Consider the following 22638-nt stretch of genomic DNA (forward strand, 5'->3'; position numbering starts at 1 on the left):
TAGATGGTATGAGTGCTCTGTTTTTGCTGTTTTCACTCTGGGGTCAAGCTAAGTGGCGAGGTTACTGGTAGAAAAACCACAGCCTTTATGCCTTGGGAATCCAGAAGACTGGTTCTTCCCCTTCTGGGCTGCTCCCAGCTGAGAGATGAGATCCCCAAATTCCATCTGCCCACATCTCTGGGTGACGCCTAAACCACATACGCATGGGCTAGAGTGATAGCACATCAGCTAAAGACAGAAGATCTGACCTGAGATTGGAACTTCTGCCCAAGAAACCTTTTGCGGTTCAGGTCCAACCCGAGTTAACTGCCTACTAAAATAAAAGAAACTTCTCATCTGAGAAAAATAACAGAATACAATCTCCACAACTTGGTATCCATGACAGCCATTCACAACATGGTAATATACAAAGAATCAGGAAAATGTGACCTTTTCTTAAGGGAAAAAGGCAATTAGCTAAGACCAACACCCAGCTGATTTGAGTCACAGAATTTGCACAACTATTATAACTATCCTCAATAATGTAAAAGAAAATTTACTTGTAAGAAAGAGGAAGAATGTAAGTTTATATAGAAAAAATTTTTTAATGAAATTGAAATTCTAAAACTAAAAATTACAGTCTGAAATGAAAAAAATTATAGATCATCTTAGCAGAATGGAGATGGCAGAGGTTTAAAAAAAAAAGTGAACTTGATGAAAAATCAGTAGAACTTATCCAGTCTGGATAACAGAAAAAAAGATTAAGGAAAAGGTGAGCAGAGTCTCACTGTTCATATCAAACAGTCTAACATGGGTATGGATGGTAGTCCCAGAAGAGGACAGAAAGAATGAGGCAGGTAAATATTTTAAGAAACACTGATCAGTTTTACAAATATGATGAAAAACAAGTTTACAGCTTTAGGATGCTCAATGAACACCAGCAGGATAAATAGATGGCCTAGTCATATCATAGTGAAATTACTGAAAGCCAGATTTAAAGAGCAGATCTTGAAAGCATCAAGAGCACAGTAATACAATATACACAGGTGACAACTGCTGTTGGCCCTTGAACAACGCAAGTTTGACCTGCACAGATCCACTATATATAGATTTATTTCAGTAAATACATAGTACAGTACTATACGATCTGTGGCTGGTTGGAACCATGGATGCAGAGTCATGGATGTGGAGAGCCAACTCTATAATATGTGGATTTTCAGCTGCTCGAGGGAGGAGGGCAGTTCGCCTGACCGCTGTTTGGTTCAGGGGTCAACTGTATTTGATTTACGGTTGACTTTCCATCAGAAAGTATGGAAGCATGGAAAGAATGGAACAACATCTTTAAAGCTCTTGGGCGGGGCAGGAGGAGAACATTGTCAACACAGTATTCTCTATCAAGTGAAAAATCCTTTAGTTTGCTTTCCTTCTTAGAGATTATTGCAGACAAGGAAAAATTAAGGATTCATCACTACCAAACCTGTATTATAAGATGCTACACTATCTTGAGGGGTTTATAAAATATATAGCTATAATACTTAAAAATAACTAATAAAAGATGGAGGAAATCAGTGATCTTTATGTTTACTGTGGTTTTATATTTTATAGGAAATGGTACATTAAGTAGCCTATGGAAAATTAAGGGTATATATTGTATACCTACAGTAACAACTTAATTATTGCTTCTTAAAAATGGAAAAACTAAGCTAGAATTCCAAAAAATCAATATTTTTAAAGGCCAAGCAAAGAGGAACACAAAACAGGACAAATAGTATAGAAACAAATACTAAAATGGTAAACCCAAACTTAACTGTATCAGTGATTGTGTAAAACATACTAGTAGAATAAATAATAGTTAAAATGCAGAAATTATCAGAATAGATGGAAAACTAGACCCAAATGTATGTTGTGTACTTGGACTTAGCTTCAGAAGCCACACACCATCTTTCCTGCCAGTTCTGTTTGTTAGAAGCAAGTCACTAAGTCATAAAGCCACCCAGCTTGTGCTGTCTTAGATCTCTGGCTGTGGAGAGAGCCAGCTCTTATGCCATATGGACAGCCCAGCAGCACCCTGCAGAGGCCCACATAAAGAGGAACTGAGGCCTCCCATCAACCAGCTTGTCCTCATGAAGTAAGTCACCTTTACCAGGACATTCTTCAGTCGTGAGATGGCTGTACCCTGGCCAGAATCTTGACTACAGCACCATGCAAGAACCCACACTAGAACTACCTGTCTATACCATTCCTAAATTCCTGATCCTTAGAAACTTAGTGTTTTAAGCCACTAAGTTTTTTGCACTGATTTGTAATACTGCAATAGATAACTACTTTATGCACGTACAAGGGGCATACTTTAAATATGAAGACAAAGGTTGAAAGAAATGATTGGAAAAATATACAGTGCAAACAGTATGCATAAGAAGTTCTGGCCAAAGACTGGTACAGACATTTCACCAAAGAAAATACACAGATGGCAGATAAACACATGAAAAGATGCTCAGCATCCTTAGTCATTAGGGAAATGAACATTAAAACAGCAATGCAATGCCACTACTAACTGTTAGGTGTCTAAAATGACTGCCCATACCAAGTGTTAATGAGAATGGAGAACAACTAGAAATATCCATTGCTGTGGAAATGTAAAACAACATAATTTTGGAAAACAGCCATCTGTTAGAAATTTGAACATACACCTACTCTATAATTACAGCATTCTACTCCTCAGTATTTACCCAAGAGAAAAAAGAAAACATGTCTATACAAAGATTTGTACACAAGTGTTCACAGCAGCTTTATTTGTAATAGCCAAAGAGTGCCGACAATCCAAACAAACTGATATTTCCATACAGTGGGATACTCAGCAATAAAAAGGAATTAACTTTTCTTGCTGTACTCTACAACATGGATAAATCTCAAATTATTATGTCAAGTGAAAGAAGCCTCCTCTATGCCTCTGCCAAAAAGTACAAACTGTATGACTCCATTTATATAAAACTCTAGAAAATGGAAACTCTTCCTGTATACAAGGAAAGCTGATCATTGGGTTGCCTCGGACTGAAAGGAGTATTGCAAAAGGGCATGAGGAAACTTCAGGGGAAATGGGTATGTTCATTACCTTGATTGAGTTGATAGTTTTGTGGATGTATACATGTGTCAGAACTTATCTAATTGTCTACTTTATGTAAGTGTAGTTTATTGTATGTCAGGTAATTCTCAATAAAGCTGGAAACCTTTAAAACATTTTTACATAAATGCAAATGAATGAAGACATTTTTAGAAGAAAGTGTTAGAAGCCGCTCACAATGCAGTGATAGAATATCAGTGTATAAGTCATCTGAACTGGGTGTTCACCACATTCTCACTCTATTAGCTAACCAGCTGTGCCACGTAGGGCGGGGCTTCATGTCTCAGGAGACCTCAGAGTTTCAGAATTATCAAAGGATAGGTTAGAGTGGATTTTCTGTAAGGTTGCTAGTGCTCCCAGTTGTCTAATGCTCCCAGGTTTGTACAAAAGAAAGCTAACATATGTTCTCCTTTGTTATAGATTTCCAATGCACACAGTCAGCAGATGGATGACCTCTTTGACATCCTCATTAAAAGCGGAGGTAGGTCAAGGTCACATCAGATCCCTGGAGAGTCTTATCATGAGTCTGTAGCAGTTTTTCTCTAGAGTCTACCACACATCTCTTAAGTACTGAGAAACATATTATTCTAATTCTACCTCACTTTATTCTTTTAAATCCGTTCAATTTAGACTATTAAGATGGAGAAGCCATTGTTTCAGTATAACACAGTAATATGATCGATTTGACAATAGATATATACCTGTTGAAAAAGATAGGCCATCTCAAAACAGCACAGTAGAACCATGTTTAAATTCCACATTGAAAAACTTCAAAACTTGCTCCAAGTGTGTATTGTTGTGATGGGATAAAAACATTCCAATTTGTGTGTTATTTTGCAAAAACCAAGTTACCCTGAAACATGTATATTAACATACGTAAAATAGGTGACCAATGCAAGTTCGATGCATGAAGCAGGGTACTCAAAGCTGCTGCTCTGGGACAACCCAGAGGGAGGGGGTGGGGAGGGAGGTGGGAGGGGGCTCAGGATGGGGGACACATGTACGCCCATTGCTGATTCATGTCGATGTATGGCCAAAACCACCACAATATTGTAAAGTAATTAGCCTCCAATTAAAACAAATAAAATTTTTTAAAAAACCAAGTTACCTAGCTTGGGCCCAAGTAGCTTTATTAAAATTCAAAGGCAAAGCACTTTCTACACATGATTGAACATCTTAGATTTTTTACAGTCTTGTCATCTTACATAGGAATAAGGGAATGTTAACCACAAAAAAAAAAAAAATGCAAGGATCTCTCTGCCTAAACTTATGTATCTCTAAAAATAAGTATAAAGTCAGTATTTCAAAACTATTTTGGAATATTTCTAAAGTATTCGCAAATTACCTTGATGAAGGAATTTTATTCAGATTTTAAAATTGTGATCAAAATTTCTCCATTCATAGGAGGTTCTATTTAATTTTGAGGTTAATGATTTTGTCATAATGTTTGACATAACAGAAAATTCTTAATATTTGACTACAGATCTGTATGTGCTATAGCACTTTTTTGCTAAGAACTATGTTGGCCTTGCAAAATAATTGAAACTCATGATAAAAATTAAAGAAATAGATATTCCATGACTGAACTTAAGGTTAAAAAAATAATAAAATGCTTTTTGCCAAATCTGGTTAAAATAAAGATTTCTTGAAATGATTAAAAAAACAATGTTTACAGCCTAAACTTGGAAACTAAAGTATGACAGTCACAATTGAGTTATTTTCTAAAAGGGATAATTTTTTATGACAAAGTATCAATGAGTATATTATTTTATGTTATTATATGTTAATACTAGTGATAATGAGAACAGAGATTTAAATCACTGATGGTAAAACTAATTACTTAGGTTGCACTTTCAGCTTTCAAAACAATTCTAGAGCTGACAACAGATAGTGAAACGCAACATAACTATCCTAAAAACATAACAATACACACAGTTGACAATTCACATACAGGAATCAAATTATAAGTTCTTTCTCTCGTTTATGCATCCCAATCATTTAATTGTAAGAGTGATTATTAATCCATGTTTCCTAGTGTATTTGCATATAAATGAAACCAATCAAATACTCATAAGAAAGTAAAGAAAGATACTTCATTCAAATGTATATAGCCAAGTGAACACTGGTATCTAGAGCAGAAGGTCGATTAATTTGCTACTTGATCTGATAAGGAATAACAAGTAACTAGTGCTTCCTAAGACACTGTATAAAATCTTAAGGATTTGATAAAACTCAGAAAACAAAAAAGAAAAAATAAGTAATCCACTGTCTCTTGGAGATGATGTGTTTGCTTTAACTCAGAAATGACATAGGAGAACATCGTATCTTTTAACAACTTTATATAGAATGTAAATGGCTAAATTGGGCATACAGTTCAACTATAATAAAAAAGAGAAAAGAATATAATTAGATCTTTCCTAACAGGACGGCTGTACCTCATGCCTGCACAAACTTGGGGTATCCACTTTGACATTCACTGTAAGGGTGGTATCTGCTGATAGCTGACTTGAGCTATGGGGGGAGACAGGAGGCTGTCTTCAGCCTGCAATGACTAAGAATAAGGACCCAAAAGTCAAATCATCTAAAGCCATCAACTCCCACTTGCAGGTAGAGACTGCTACTAATGCTTACTCTTACTGAAAGAACTGAAAGCACATCAGAATGCTATCAACGTACATGTTTATATATCTAACGACATTATCCATCACCATAATCACCTCAACGTTTATCAAGGGCCACACCCAACCAATAGCAGCCTCTTCCTAACTCTAAAATGGACCATGTATAAGTCATTGCACAAAGAGAAGATAGGTGCCCTAGTAATTAATAGAAATATTGAAATAGTATGAAATCATTGCTAATTACTTGAATTATTTTACACAGAGATTTCCCTTCCTATAAAAGAAGAACCTTCTCCTATCTCCAAAATGAGACCAGTGACAGCTAGCATCACCACAATGCCGGTCAGCACGGTGGTGTCCCGGCCACCACCCCAGGTCCAAATGGCACCACCCATATCCTTAGAACCTATGAGCAGTCTATCTGCCAGCTTAGAGAACCAACTCGAAGCCTTCCTGGATGGAACCCTACCTTCAGCTAGTGAAATCACTCCCCTGCAAAGCAGCACCGAGGACAGAGAGCCCTTCTCCCTGATTGAGGACCTCCAGAACGACCTGCTGAGCCACTCGGGCGTGCTGGACCCCTCGCACTCGCCCATGGAAACGGCCGAGGCCCAGTTTGCTGCAAGTACGCCCTGCCTGTCCCTTGACCTCTCTGACTCGAACTTGGACAACATGGAGTGGTTAGACATTACCATGCCCGGCACGTCATCAGGACTCACACCGCTCAGCGCCACCACTCCCAGCATGTTCTCTGCCGACTTCCTAGACCCACAGGACCTGCCGCTGCCGTGGGACTAACAGCACAGATTTCTCGTCTCAGAGTTCATGAGGTTTGAAAAAGACGACGATGTTTCAAAAAGGTCAGATTTTAGAGACAGATCCAGAGTTGCATCATTGCAATTATAATATGTTGTCACAGAAAGATGGAATGGACAGTCAGAGGCTGGAAACCAAGTTTGAAAACATTTCATTGCATCTAGCAGTGAATGCCTGTGATTTAATATAGCACAGAGCCTTCTGAAAAAAACACTACTCCAAGAAGACTCATCTGTTTCTCCAGACTTCAGTAAAGAACGAAAGGTACCTTTAGATTAAAAATGCGAAGAAGAGTAAGGTATGCAGGGTGGCAACACGAGGGCCTCTGGTCATCAGCTATAGTTAAACCTCTGTGGTCACTTTAAGACCTTAAATAAAAGGCAGACAGCTCCACTCAAAAAGAAAGGAGGTGAGCGATCACTGCACAGGGTATCTCCTAGAAATGGCCTGAGCCCAGCCCAAGATGCAGCCAGGGTCTAGGGCAGTGGCCAGCACCAGCCAGTTCAGTGACAGCTTCCCGCTGAAGACTTTTGGTTCCATTCAGAAACCAATGTAATTTTTTTGTCTGTTCTAGTTTATTTTGTGATTTGGGGGAATCTTACTTCAGATCTCCAGATTTAAATTGAAATGGGAGATCTTTCACCATAACCAGACAATGTCTACAAAATACTATCGTAAACAATCCACTCTAAGTCCAGGTGTATTGATAACACTGAAAAGTCTATTAGCAGCCCTCCGGGTTGATTACATTGATTTTAATGTGTATATTAGACACTTGTATGTGTACTCTGACATTGTGATTTGTACAGCCTACGTTGGAGTAAGGAATTGGATACCCAGTGGTCCTACTTGTTTTAATAACTCGAATATTTCTAGAGTACTTGAGCCACATGTATTTCCGTATTTAAGGAATTGCTAACTTTCAGGTAACCAGGCCCATCTCAGAGAACCAAGAAAAGGCTTTGGCATGAAACATGTTTCTGAGCTGGTGAGCTGCCAAGAGAAGGCAAGGCAGCAGTCTGTCATCCCCCTAGGACATTCCCAGAACGGTTACGGGGACACAGTGTCGCCAGGTCGGCCAGCAGACCCAGCCCTGGCCGTCCTCTTCTCTGTCACTGATCCCTGGTTACCGTTTCCCAGGCTTGTAACTGGATGTCATACCTGAGCTCTCACTGTATCATCAAGCTGAAAGTTGAGAAACTGGAGGTTTTATTAGTAGTTTTTTATATTGAAAAAGTCATATTTGTTGAGTAGGATAGTTTCAGAGTTTTCTAAAATGCCAACTATCACAGGATTTCCAAAATTATTTCAGTCAATTGCTAGTCATTTAAGTATATGACAAAATATAAAATAACTGAAAAAAAAAAAAAAACCCACCTGAAATCTACTTAAAAGTGTGGAGACTTTTACTAAATAAGAGCATCGTGCTCTCACCTCACCTTGGGTAAGCCCTACAGTCAGGTTTTCTGTGGGTCGGTAAATGGTGAATGTTCCCACAGTGACGGGCAGCCTGACCCATTACTTGGAAAGGGTCTGTGAATCATTTCTAGGTCTTGTGTTTTGCCTAAGAACTGATCTTGCTTTATATTTTTATTTCAGTTTGTGGATTTTACTCTGTAAGAAAAGTCCGTTTTCCCAGTGTTCAGTTGCCCAGCACCCTGGAGCCCTCAGTTGAAAGCCCTCCCAACTGGAAAGTGCTTCTGGATGGTTCGGGCAGAGGCGGTCAGGCACAGTGTGGTCTGTAGTAGGTCTTTTGAGTGCTTAGAGATTGGTCATCCAACAGGTGGGAAATTGTAACCATCGACCAGAGCGCCACCTTCTGACCAAGCCCAGCGGGACGGTCAGCATCCTGGGCGTGAGTAGGTTCCTCAGAGGACCTGTCTCCAGGGCCGGGGCTACTGACTTGGGAATGTGCTTTTCTTAGGGGAGGTCTGGGCCCTCAGCTTTTGTCCAAGGCTTGTCTGGCCCACACTTAGACTCTGAGCATCATATTCATTCAGACTGAAATATGTTACTAAATTAGCAGCAGATATCAGTGGGCCTGTAGGAGGCAACTGAACAGCTGGTGGTATTGGCTCTTGTTGACTTGACTTTGTATCTCCGTCATCCTGCACTGAGTATATAGATTGTTCTTTAGCCCTCAGCTCCCCTTATTGCTAAGGTAGGTTTTAAACACACCACAGGAAGGCTGCTCTCCAAAGACACACACTGCACTGAATGCCATCTTATATATAGCCTGCTCTCTCCTGACGATGAATCGCTGAAGTGCCCACTTCACCTTCACGCAGCAGCATCTCCCCTGAAGGCAGCAAGGAATGTCCAGTTACTGACGCTCGCGGCTGCCGCCTGCCCTCCCGTCCTGGCGTGTGTGTAGTTGGGGGAGGCGGTGGTGCTGTTGTGTACCAGCCTGCAAAGTACCATACTGCCCAGCAGACAGCCGCCTTCTAGAAACACTGTCTCACGTCCAGTCTTATTTCCTAAATATTCCTGAAACTCCGTAGTATCAAGCTTACCTTGCTAGTGTATATAGGTGCCAGGTCACGTAATTAAGGATGGGAGGAACAGAAAGTTACACCGAAGATGCTGCAGAGCCTTGGCAAGTCCAGGCGTATGTGGTCATCTTGTACATTTCAGCAAAGCATGTACTAGAAAATCTCATAGGACACTGTGTGCTTCACATCCCAGTGCTTTTCCTGAAATGTGCAATCTACTGTATAGTATCTGCCACGTATTTGCACACAGATGCAGTCTGAGTTCATGCACTTTCATGCTCAGATACTGTGTTTGTTTTATATGAATGTTTTTATGGCACTAAAGAGATCTTATTTAAATCTCCATTTTACAAACTTCACGGTTCTGTGATCCATGGTCGTGCAGTCTCAGAATCGTGGTGAAGGCAACATGGTGTGGACCCCCCAGCTGCCGCCCATAGAGACGCTGTCATGAGCTGTGAGGTCAGTGGACGCCAAGTGACAACCGACGAGGAGTGTGTCATGTCACCTATTTGGTCACCAAAGCTGACTCAGGCTTCCTCCACCCCAGGTCATTCTAGCCATACAAGCTGTCTCCAGAGTCCCTTTCAGGATCCCAGGCTGAAACTGGCCACCACAGCTGGCAAAAGAGCTGCCCCTCCAGGGCCGGACCATCTAGTTACTGTCCACAAACAGCCTTTGGCTGGGTTCGCACCCCTCACTCACACGTGTCTGGGCGCGTCCGGCGGCCCCGCCAGGAGTCAGGTGGAGGGTGTGCAGTGGCAGCGGGGGCCACTTCGAGAGCTTCCCAGAGACCGGCTGTCAGCATCCCTCAGCAGAGCCCCCGGGGCCACGCAGCTCCACAAGCACTGCCCCGCAGGTCACCAGCCGTCACTACAGCCCTGGCGCTGGCACCACAGCAGGACACCAGGCAACGTGACCCCAGCCTGGAGGCCACACAGTCAGCCCACACTCTCAGAGAACACTAACTGGAAGGTCAGGGCCACCAGGAAACGGCTCACACATGCGGACGTGTGTATCTGGAGAGCAGCCTCACTGCATTTTCACTCATCTTGTACGTAGTTTCGGTCAAAACTGGAAAATGACAACTAAGATGTAGTCATTCTTTTTCTTGGTTCAAACCTTTGATAACTTGCTCCTTCAGTGATCTTTCTGGGCTATGTTTTTATTTGTGAAGTGACTGCATGGCAATAAGCAGGTCTCCGTCTGTCCCCATTTGCCCTTTCTTGCAGTATTTGAGGAAATGCATCATTACAAAGGGTCTCTACCTGAACTCTCAGATTCGAGGCCTGTAATTCAAAAAGCTGCACATGTTTACAAACGAGCTCTTCCCCTCCACACAAACACGTTGCTCTGTAAATCACATCAGAAAATGTCACGACCCTGTGGTAACAGGGTGGCAATCTCAGATCTGCAAGGTGCTGTCTGGAATCAAGTACATCATGTCATTGGCAATCTCGACGCAGTTGTCATGTTGTTTTAACAGAGCTCTGTGCCAACCACTAAGACAAAGCTTTAACCAAGTTCTAGAATCACCAGGACTCGTAACGATTACCTCTCCACATCATGCTGTAGGGACACTTGCTGACTTAGGAGGAGGAAGTCTTTAGGAAAGGGTTTAGTTGCTACCAAAAGTACTTAACCTCGAGTAACTACTAGTAATGCAAACTTGCTTTAAAGGAACCAAAGGCATTGCCAAGTATTTGCCAAAAGAAGGCACTTTTTATTTAAAATTTGAGACTAATGAGCTCTCAAAAATCAGTCCCAAAAAGGTATTATCCATTTAAGGTTATAATTTTCACAAAGATGTAGATATTCCTCTATTGTTTTCATGTAAAATAGTATAGATTTGTTTTGTTGGGTTAAGAATAATACATATTTAGCAGTAATACAGAGTTTTTTCCTTTCTACATACAAATTCGTTCTCTTGTTTTCTTGCTTGCAATAGAAATGCAATGAGATAGGTGTTTCTCTTCTTATTTTCATTGTCACATTATGTCTTAGCATCTCACTCTATGAAAAAAAAGGAGAAAGATACCAATCTACAGAGCCCTGCTTATCAAAGCACTAGTTGAATAAACAAAAAATGATGGCAATCGGGGGTCCATTCATGTATTGCCTTTATGTTGTTTTTTAAATGAAAAACCATGATGCCTTTGTATTTGCTGTTTGCACCCCTGAAATCAATTCCATATCATGTTTGAATGCCATACATTTTGCACATGTACTGTACATAGGTAATGCATACTGTATTTTTATATGTGTGCACATTTATCATCTGATCTTTTGTACATAGTGGCCGTATTGTAGCTGATCGGGAAATGTTTGATATCTCAGCAATTTTGCATTTTTGTGTCTCAAATAAAAAAAAACATTTTGATGTACTATGACTTTTGCTGTGCAGAGGAAAAACCACGTGCTGTGGGTCAGGGGAGCTGCAGGGCGGGGGCAGGGAGGCCGGGGGAGACCCCATGTCCAGAACCAGCTTTACAGCCAAGTCACCAGGCCAACCAGCGGGCGCGCTGAGGCAGCTTCGGTGAACCATGCATGCAGTGCACCCTTGCCCCAGGTCCAAATGGAAACAGGTAGCACCTGAACGTGACCATACCAAGGTTTACACCCAAACTGTGTTCACTCTCCCACAGTCATGAGGAAATCCCGAATACGGCGAAGGCCATGGCGCCAGGGATGAATGCACACACACGTGCCTGCAGAAAACTGGCTCTCACTTTGACACTAATAAATAAGCCACCGACAGGATTCCCGAAAGACCCGGTAATCCTTCAGTTCAGCCTCGATTCAAAAGCAACTATTTATATGAGGTGTTTTTATAGGCCAAAAGAAATGGTCTTTAGAATTCAGTTTCTTTGAGAAAGATGTAATCTGATTTTCAACCCAGAAGCCCATGGTTAAAATGTAGTTTTGAGAACAGTATTATATTTTCCTCTGTTTTGATGAAATAAAACAGTAATGGGTACAACTTCATTGACAACCAACACTTTCATATCAATATCTTATTATGAAAGCGGGTATTTTACCACCCTCAGAGAGGGAGAAAAGAAAGATCACTGGTTACTTGCATACAATGAAGTTTCATTATCTGTGTCCTTTTAGGGACCGAGAGAGCTGCCTCAGTGGCCCAGTAAGTAGATGATGCTTCCAAGGGACTAAGAGACTTGTAACATCACATGTTGCCAGCCAGGATCCTGCCCTCAGGGAGAGAAAACCATGTCTGAGGGGACCGAGAAAGTGCCCCAGGCATTCCCAGGAGTGAGCAAGGGACAGAGCTGAGAGCTTTAGGGAAGAGATGTGTTAGGACGTGTGAAGGACAGTCTAAACAGAGAAGACCACTGGAGCGAAGTCAGAGTTAAAGAGATTTTGGCTGAGGCCCTGCTCTGTGCCAGGTGGAGGGCTGGATACCAAAGTCTGGCTGCAGGACAGAGTCTGGTGAAGAAATGGTGACGGGGGTCCACCAAGGGAGGGGGGGAACCTGGTGGTGAGAAACCAAGTCTGGAAGGGTCGACAGCTGGGCTTTTAAGGTTCCCAGACCCCAAAGGGCTGAAGACTCTTCTGGAGATAACACCCTTTTCTTTGGGAAGTACAGGCCTCCAGAAGCCTTGCAGAGTGTGGACACAGTCACCAGTTAGCACCTCTACAATCCTCTGTAAAAGACTTGCTCTCGAATCAAGGCAACCACCCAAGCCTTTGTAAACAGACACACCCACAGACGTTGTGATGGCTGGAGATGAATGACAGCTCCTCCACTGAGTCCAGGGAAGACCAGTTTCAGGAAAATGCAAACTACATGTCACCAACAACTTTCTGTGTCACATAATCCCAAGTCATCTAACGACCATTCCTTCATTGCTCCTTCCACAAATAGCTTCCCTTTCTGATGGATTCAGAAAGAAACTCATCTGGACATCCTGGCTATCTTCTGCTAATTTTTATGACAGCTTATTACAATTAAACATACGGTGTATACTTAGACAAAAAGCAAGGCCACTCGTCAGCTATCTGACCACCCCCTTGTGGATACAGCTATGCGACCGATCATTCAAGGAGGACGCTGCTGACAATGGCCCTGTAGGCTCTAACCCCAATAAATGTCCTCACCCTTCTCCCCACGCCCCAGTACACAGCACCAGGGCACAGGAATGCAGTTGAGAGACAGGTTAATAGAAATAGCAGCAAATGTATTAAATGCAGCTAGATGCCAGACCCTGTGCCAAACACTTTGTGTTATAACCTCATTTAACCATAAGCCTAAGATCGAGGAACTCTTAACTGTCCCCATTTAATAGACATGACAATTTAAGACAGAGAAGGGGAATGTCTTGCCTGGAATTAGAAAGCAGAATGTGGATTTGAGACCAAGCTGCTAACATCCCAGAACCCAGACCATTTCTGTACACTCGGTACACACAATCCAACATCTTTGTTCAGATACATGATAAAATCAATTGGTGATAGCAGATTTAGCTAATGTCCGTTTCACCCCAACTGGGTGTGTCTCAAGTCTCCTCAATCTCACACATTTTACAAAGTAGCTAGCTGCTCACACGGATGGTTAACAGCTTGTACTAGGTAAGCTCCAATCAGAACATGGGTTACAGGACGGGTATCTTAAGCCCACTGTGGGGCCACGCCCAATGACTCACTAAACTGCCCACTTGGACGGGGACTTCTGGAGCCACCTGCGCACATGTGTGTGCCCAAGTCGCTCAGTTGTGTCAGGCTCTTTGCGACCCCGTGGACTGTAGCCTGCAAGGCTCCTCTGTCCATGGATTTTCCAGGCAAGAATACTGGAGTGGGTTGTCATTTCCTCCTCCGGGGGATCTTCCTGACCCAGGGATCAAAGGCGTGTCTCCTGCACTGGCAGGAAGGATTTTTTTTTTTTTTTACCACTGTACCACTTGGGTGGAGCCACTTGAGCATACCCAAAACCCTAGGAGCTATAGAATGATTTTATGATATCTAGTAAAGTTGAAGATACAAATCCTGTGACTCAGCAGCTCAACTGTTTGATACTCATCCCTGAGAAACACAGGCACACAAGCAGTCACAGGCAAGAATTAACATGAAAGCATCATTCACAAAGCAAGCACTGAAAACAACTTGCATGTCTTTCATTTTGCAAATAAGCAGCAGTTTACATAAATGAACTATATCTAATGTATCAATGTGAAAGAAGCTCAAGGTGTTGAGGATGAGTGCAGAATGAAGCCTACGTAATTCAAGTAACATTTTAAATCAACAGTGCTATTCACTCTTGTATATAAAGTATAAAAATATGGATTCATGTCAAAACCAAGATTCAAGATACTTCCGGAAAAGAGGAATAAGATTGCAAATAATATCAAGTAAGCTTCAATTAATATTGAATGTTTTAATTTTTTCTATATTTTATTTAATAATTCTATAGCCATATAACAAAATATTAACACTTGTTTACTAATACTTGATTTATTTGCCCTTATTCTTTTCTATGAGGTGGAAAAAGATAAGCTTAAAAAGAAACAGAATTACACAGGAATCCCATGAACAACTGCATGCCAGTTAACTTAGATAAAATAGACAAATTCCTTGAAAGATACAAACTACCAAAAATTGACTCAACAAGAAAGAAAAACTGAAAGCCTTTCCTTTAAAATGAGGAACAAGGACTTCCCCTAGTGGCACAGGGAATCTAAGTGGCTAAGTGGCCATCCTAGTGGCTAAGAACCTGCCTGCCAAAGCAGGGAACATAGATTCAATCCCTGATCCAGGAAGATCCCACATGCCTCGGAGCAACTAAGCCCATGCACCACAAGTCCGCACACTCTAGGACCCTCAGCCACAGCTAATGAGCCCCTTTGCCACAACTACGGAAGCCTGTGCACCCTAGAGCCCAAGTCGCAACTACTGAGTCCATGTGCGGCAACCACTGAAGCACGTATACCTAGAACCTGTGCTTCACAACAAGACAAGCCACCACAATGAGAAGCCCACATACCGCAACTAGAGGGTGGCCCCCACTCTATGCAGCTAGAGAAAACCCGTGTGCAGCAACAAAGACCCAGAACATAATAAATATGAGAACATATTTTAAAAGAACATAAATAAATATGACTACGCACATGTCAAAATAAAAGAGCAATAAGTTGCCCACTCTTAGCACTTGTTCAACATAGCACTGGAAGTCCTAGCCACAGCAATTAGGCAAGAAGAAGAAATAAAAGTCATCTAAATTAGAAAGGAAGAAGTACAGCTATCACTATTTGAAGATGACATGTTATATAGAAAAACCCTAAAGACTCCACCAAAAACCTGTTAGATTCAGTAAAGTTGCAGGATATAAAATTAATATACAAAAATAAGTTGCATTTCTATACACTAATAATGAACTCTGAGAAAGAGAAATTCAGGAAATAATGTTTAGAATTGCATCAAAAAGACTAAAATACTTCAGTATAAACTTAACCAAGGAGGTGAGAGACTTGTTTACTGAAAGCTTAAGACACTGATGAAAGGCACAAATAAATGGAAAGAAATTCCATGTTCATGAACTGCAAGAATTAATATTGTTAAAACGTCTATACTACCCAAAGCAATCTACAGATACAATTCCTATCAAAACTGCAATGACATTTTTTCACAGAAATAAAACAATCCTAAAATTTGTATAGAACTACAAAGGACCCCCAAACAGCCAAAACAATTTTGAGAAAGAAGAACAAAGCTAGTGTCATCACATTTCCTGTTTTCAAACTATCCTCCAAAGCTATAGGAATCCAAACAGTATGGTGTTGGCATAAAAACAGACACATAAAGGAGTTCCCTGGTGGCCTAGTGGCTAGGATGCTGGGCTTTCACTGCTGCAGCCCAGGTTCTATCCCCAGGCAAGCGACTGAGATCTCACAGTTGCATGATACAGCAAAAAAAAAAAAAAAGAGAGAGAGAGAAAAGAAAAGAAAGAACCCACAGAAACACATAGATCAATGGAACAGAAGAGAAGGCCCAGAAATAAACCCACACATATATGGTCAACCAGTGTATGACAAAGGAGCCAAGAGTATACAGTGGGAAAAAGACAGTCTCTTCAAGACCATTTATTGCAACATCTACATGCAAAAGAAAGAAACTGGACCCTCACCTCATCTGACACCACACACAAAAATTAACGCAAAATGGATTGAAGCCTTAAATGTAAGTCTTTAAACAATAAAACTCCAAGAACACGTAGAGGAAAATCTCCTTAACATGGGTTTTGGCAAGGACTTTAGATGTACCAAAAGCACAACAAAAGCAGAAAAGAAAAAAGGGAACTCTATCAAACTAAAAATTCTCTGCACAGCAAAGGAAACAAAAAACATGAAAAGGCAGCACAACAGAAGATATTCACAAACTATATATCTGATAAGTTAATATACAAATCATACAACTCAACAGCAAAATAAAAAACAAATAACCCATCTAATAATGGGCAAAGGATATGAAGACATTTTTTCCAAAGAAGAAATTTTATTGTGCTTCACTTTATTGCACTTCACAGATACTGCATTTTTTTTTTTTTTTTACAAATGAATATTTGTGGCAACCCTTTGTCAAACAAGTCTATTGGAGTGCCATTTTCCCAATAGCATTTACTATTTTTGAGTCTCTGTGTCACATTTTGGTAACTCTCAAAATAATACAAACTTTTTCATTATTATTATTTGTGATCTTTGATTTTATACTATGACTTGCTGAAGGCTCAATGATTAGCATTTTTTTGGCAATAAATGTTTTTAAAGTTTTATGTACATTGTTTTTTAAACATAATGCCATTGTACACAGACTACAGTATAGCATAAACAGAACTTTTATATGCACTGGGAAACTAAAAAAATCCATGTGATGCACTCTCCTTACTTAGAAGTGGTCTGCAACTGAACCTGCAATATCTCTGAGGTACACCTGTACAAATGGCCAACAGGTACACGAAAAGATGCTCAGCATCACTAATTATCAGGGAAATGCAAATCAAAACTACAGTGAGATCTTCACTCATACTTACTAGGATAGCTCTCATCAAAAAGGCAAGAGAGAGAATTCCCAGGTGGTCCAGTGGTTAAGACTCTGTGCTTTCAATGCAGGGGATGCAGGCTGGATCCCTGGTTGGGGAACTGAGATCCAACATGCCATTAAGTGCAGCCAAAGATTAAAAGAACAAATTTTTAATTAAAAAAAAAAAAAGACAAAAGATAACAAGTGTTGATGAGGATGTGGAGAAAAGGGAACTATTGTGCACTGTTAGTGGAAATGTAAATTAGTTCAGTTTTTATGGAAAACAGTAGGGGGGTTCCTCAAAAAGTTAAAAATAGAACTACCATATGATATGGTCATCCCACTTCTTGAGGCATGTCCAGAGGAAATGAAATCAGTATCTCAAAGAGATCTCTTCACTTTCATGTTCACTGAAGTATTATTTATAGTAGCCAAGATACAAAAACAACCTACATGTCCATCGACATATGAACAGATAAAGAAAATGTGATACACACACACACAGGAATATTATTCACTCTTATAAAAGAAGGAAATACTGTCATCTGCAACTAAATGGATAAAATTTGAGAGCATTATACTAAGTGAAATAAGTCAGACAGAAAAAGACAAATACTGTAGATGATATCCCTTAATATGTGATATTAAGGCCAACCTTACAGAAACAGAGAGTAGTGATGACCAGCAGGTACAGGAGTGGGGAGGAATGGCAAGATAGTGGTCAAAGAGAACAGAGTGGCAAGTATGAGATAAATAAGTTCTGGGGATCTAATGTAGAGCATGGTGAAAACCGTTAACAATACTGCATTATGTTGAAATTTGCTAAAAGAGTAGATCATAAATATTTTCATCACATTTCAAAAAAAAGTCAGTTTGTGAGATAATGAATGTGTTAATTAGCTTAACTATGATTATCCTTTCAAAATGTGTACATGTATCAAATATACCATACATATATACAGTTGATTATACCTCAGTAAAGCTGGGGAGAAAATGAAAAAGTGCTGAAAGAAAAAAAAAAGTCTGCTCAAAATTCCATATACAACAAAGTGTCCATCAAAAAGGAGGAAGAAATTAAGACATTCCCAGATAAACAAAAACTAAAAGAGCTATCTATCACCACTAGACCAACCCTACAAGAAATACTTGAAGGACTCCTTCAAGTTGAAATGAAAGGATGATGGACAGTAACTCAAAGTCCTATGAAAAATAAGGTTGTCTAGTGAAGGTAAATATTGGTATATGGGCAAGTAAAAACCTGTAATATTGTCATTTTAGATCTTAACTCTGATTTTTATTCATTCATAATACAATTTAAAAGAGAAAAGCATAAAAATAACTCTAAGTCTATATTAGTAGGTACATAACAAATAATGATGTAATTTGTGACATCAACAGGTGGGTATAGAGGAGCTGTAAAGAAGTAGAATTTTGTATGTGAGAAAAGTTTAACAGTTCTCAGTTTAAATGGATTTTTATAACCTTTTAGGATGTTAAATGTAACACTATTTTATAACCTTAGAATGTTAAACGTAATCACAGTGTGTTTTATACAACACAAAGAAAATACATGGAGAATATATACGAAAGAAAATGAGAAGGGAATCAAAACATGTCACTACTGAAAAAAAAATGTGTAAACACAAAGGAAGACAATATGGAAGGGAGGGGCAAAAAGGTTTAAAACATACAGAAGGCAAATAAAATGGCAATTCCCTATCAATAATTAAATTTAAGTAGGTTAAAATTCCCCCAATTAAAAGACACAGATTGACAGAATGGACTTAAAGAGAATCCAACCTGATGCAGCCTATAAGAGACTCACTTTAGAACTAAGGAAATGCATAGATTTAAAGTGAAAGGGCAGAAAAAGTTATTCCATGCAGACAGTAACCACAAGAGAATGGGAGTAGCTACACTAATATCAAACACAATAGACTTTAAATTTTTAAAGAAAAAAAACTACTGCAACAGATAAAGAAGGACTTTATATATTGAGGAAAGGGTCAATTCACCAAGAATATACTGATTACAAACATGCAAAAATCACAAACTCTAAATATATAAAGCAAACATTGACAGGGTATATCAAGAATTTCTGCAATTCAATAACAAAAGACCAAAACGGCCCAATTTAAAGATGGACAAACAACTGAAACAGGCATTTCTCCAAAGAAGGTATATTATTGATCAATAAACACATGGAAAGATGCTCAACATCATTAATCATTCAGTCAGTTCAGTCCAGTCGCTCGGGCATGTCTGACTCTTTGCGACCCCATGGACTGCAGCACTCCAGGCCTCCCTGTCCATTGCCAACTCCCAAAGTTCACTCAAACTCATGTCCATTGAGTCGGTGATGCCATCCAACCATCTCATCCTCTGCCATCATTAATCATTAGGGAAATACAAATCAAAATCAAATGAGATCTCACCTTATACCCACTAGGATGGGTACTCTTTCAGAAAAACAGAATAACAGGTACTGGTGAAGATTTGGAAAAGAAATTGGGATCCTTGTGCAGTCATTCATGGGAATGTAAAATGGTGCAGCTGCTATGTAAAATATGGCAGTTCTTTCAAAACAAATTAAACATAGATTACCTGTGATCCAGCAGTTTCACTCTGGGTATATCCCCAAAAGAATTGAAAGCAACATCCTAAAAAAATATTTATACACAGCTGGCTCAGACCATGAACTCCTTCTTGCCAAATTCAGACTTAAATTGAAGAAAGTAGGGAAAACCACTAGACCATTCAGGTATGACCTAAATCAAATCCCTTATGACTATACAGTGGAAGTGAGAAATAGATTAAAGGGACTAGATCTGATAGACAGAGAGCCTGATGAACTATGGACAGAGGTTCGTGACATTGTACAGGACACAAGGATCAAGACCATCCCCATGGAAAAGAAATGCAAAAAGGCAAAATGGTTGTTGGAGGAGGCATTACAAATAGCTCTGAAAAGAAGAAAAGTGAAAAGCAAAGGAGAAAAAGAAAGATATTCCCATTTGAATGCAGAGTTCCAAAGAATAGCAAAGAGAGATAAGAAAGCCTTCCTTAGCGATCAATGCAAAGAAATAGAGGAAAACAACAGAATGGGAAAGACTAGAGATCTCTTCAAGAAAATTAGAGATACCAAGGGAATATTTCATGCAAAGATGGGTTCAATAAAGGACAGAAATGGTATGGACCTAACAGAAGCAGAACACATTAAGAAGAGGTGGCAAGAATACACAGAAGAACTATACAAAAAAGATCTTCACGATCCAGATAATCACAATGGTGTGATCACTCACCTAGAGCCAGACATCCTGGAATGTGAAGTCAAGTGGGCCTTAGGAAGCATCACTACGAACAAAGCTAGTGGATGTGGTGGAATTCCAGTTGAGCTATTTCAAATCCTGAAAGATGATGCTGTGAAAGTGCTGCACTCAATATGCCAGCAAATTTGGAAAACTCAGCAGTGGCCACAGGACTGGAAAAGGTCAGTTTTCATTCCAATCCCTAAGAAAGGCAATCCCAAAGAATGCTCAAACTACCACACAATTGCACTAATCTCACACGCTAGTAAAATAATGTTTAAAATTCTCCAAGCCAGGCTTCAGCAATACGTGAACTGTGAACTTCCAGATGTTCAAGCTGGTTTTAGAAAAGGCAGAAGAACCAGAGATCAAATTGCCAACATCCACTGGATCATCGAAAAAGCAAGAGAGTTCCAGAAAAACATCTATTTCTGCTTTATTGACTACGCCAAAGCCTTCGACTGTGTGGATCACAATAAACTGTGGAAAATTCTGAAAGAGATGGGAATACCAGACCACCTGAACTGCCTCTTGAGAAACCTGTATGCAGGTCAGGAAGCAACAGTTAGAACTGGACATGGAACAACAGACTGGTTCCAAATAGGAAAAGGAGTACGTCAAGGCTGTATATTGTCACCCTGCTTATTTAACTTATATGCAGAGTACATCATGAGAAACGCTGGGCTGGAAGAAGCACAAGCTGGAATCAAGATTGCCGGGAGAAATAATAACCTCAGATTTGCAGCTGACATCACCCTTATGGCAGAAAGTGAAGAGGAACTAAAAAGCCTCTTGATGAAAGTGAAAGAGGAGAGTGAAAAAGTTGACTTAAAGCTTAACATTCAGAAAACTAAGATCATGGCATCTGGTCCCATTACCTCATGGGAAATAGATGAGGAGACAGTGGAAACAGTATCAGACTTTACTTTTCTGGGCTCCAAAATCACTGCAGATGGTGATTGCAGCCATGAAATTAAAAGACGCTTACTCCTTGGAAGGAAAGTTATGACCAACCTAGACAGCATATTAAAAAGCAGAGACATTACTTTGCCAACAAAGGTCCATCTGGTCAAGGCTATGGTTTTTCCAGTGGTCATGTATGGATGTGAGAGTTGGACTGTGAAGAAAGCTGAGCACCGAAAAATTGATGCTGTTGAACTATGGTGTTGGAGAAGACTCTTTTTTTTTTCTTTCCATTTATTTTTATTAGTTGGAGGCTAATTACTTTACAATATTGTATTGGTTTTTGCCATACATTGACATGAATCAGCCATGGATTTACATGTGTTCCCCCTCCTGAACCCCCCCTCCCACCTCCCTCCCCATCCCATCCCTCTGGGTCATCCCAGTGCACAAAAATAAACTCAAAATGGATTAAAGATCTAAATGTAAGACCAGAAACTATAAAACTCCTAGAGGAGAACATAGGCAAAACACTCTCCGATATAAATCACAGCAAGATCCTCTATGACCCACCTCCCAGAATACTGGAAATAAGTGCAAAAATAAACAAATGGGACCTAATTAAACTCAAAAGCTTTTGCACAACAAAAGAAACTATAAGCAAGGTGAAAAGACAGCCTTCAGAATGGGAGAAAATAATAGCAAATGAAGAAACAGACAAAGGATTAATCTCAAAAATATACAAGCAACTCCTGCAGCTCAATTCCAGAAAAATAAATGATCCAATCAAAAAATGGGCCAAAGATCTAAACAGACATTTCTCCAAAGAAGACATACAGATGGCTAACAAACACATGAAAAGATGCTCAACATCACTCATTATCAGAGAAATGCAAATCAAAACCTCAATGAGATACCATTACACACCAGTCAGGATGGCTGCTATCCAAAAGTCTACAAGCAATAAATGCTGGAGAGGGTGTGGAGAAAAGGGAACCCTCTTACATTGTTGGTAGGAATACAAACTAGTACAGCCACTATGGAGAACAGTGTGGAGATTCCTTAAAAAACTGGAAATAGAACTGCCATATGACCCAGCAATCCCACTTCTGGAGAAGACTCTTGAGAGTCCCTTGGACAGAAAGGAGATCCAACCAGTCCATCCTAAAGGAGATCAGTCCTGGGTGTTCATTGGAAGGACTGATGCTGAAGCTGAAACTCCAATACTTTGGCAACCTCATGTGAAGAGTTTACTCATTGGAAAAGACCCTGATGCTGGGAGGGATTGGGGGCAGGAGGAGAAGGGGACGACAGAGGATGAGATGGTTGGATGGCATCACCAACTCGATGGACATGGGTTTGAGTAAACT

At 40.1% G+C, this 22638-nt stretch overlaps 1 protein-coding gene across 15 annotated transcripts in view; it reads left to right on the top strand.

Moving 5' to 3' along the window:
* MRTFB (myocardin related transcription factor B) overlaps nt 1–11413 on the top strand; it is a 208143-nt gene extending 196730 nt beyond the window's left edge. For all 15 annotated transcript variants that reach the window (XM_065924362.1, XM_065924354.1, XM_065924356.1 and 12 more), the window contains 2 exons: nt 3521–3581; nt 5984–11413. In XM_065924362.1, coding sequence (XP_065780434.1) covers nt 3521–3581; nt 5984–6519 — 597 coding nt within the window. In that variant the 3' untranslated portion in view covers nt 6520–11413. The remainder of the gene's footprint in view (nt 1–3520; nt 3582–5983) is intronic.
* Nucleotides 11414–22638: the final 11225 nt, after the last annotated feature.

The sequence above is a fragment of the Muntiacus reevesi genome, chromosome 2 (assembly GCF_963930625.1).
Source record: "Muntiacus reevesi chromosome 2, mMunRee1.1, whole genome shotgun sequence".
Classification (NCBI taxonomy): domain Eukaryota; kingdom Metazoa; phylum Chordata; class Mammalia; order Artiodactyla; family Cervidae; genus Muntiacus; species Muntiacus reevesi.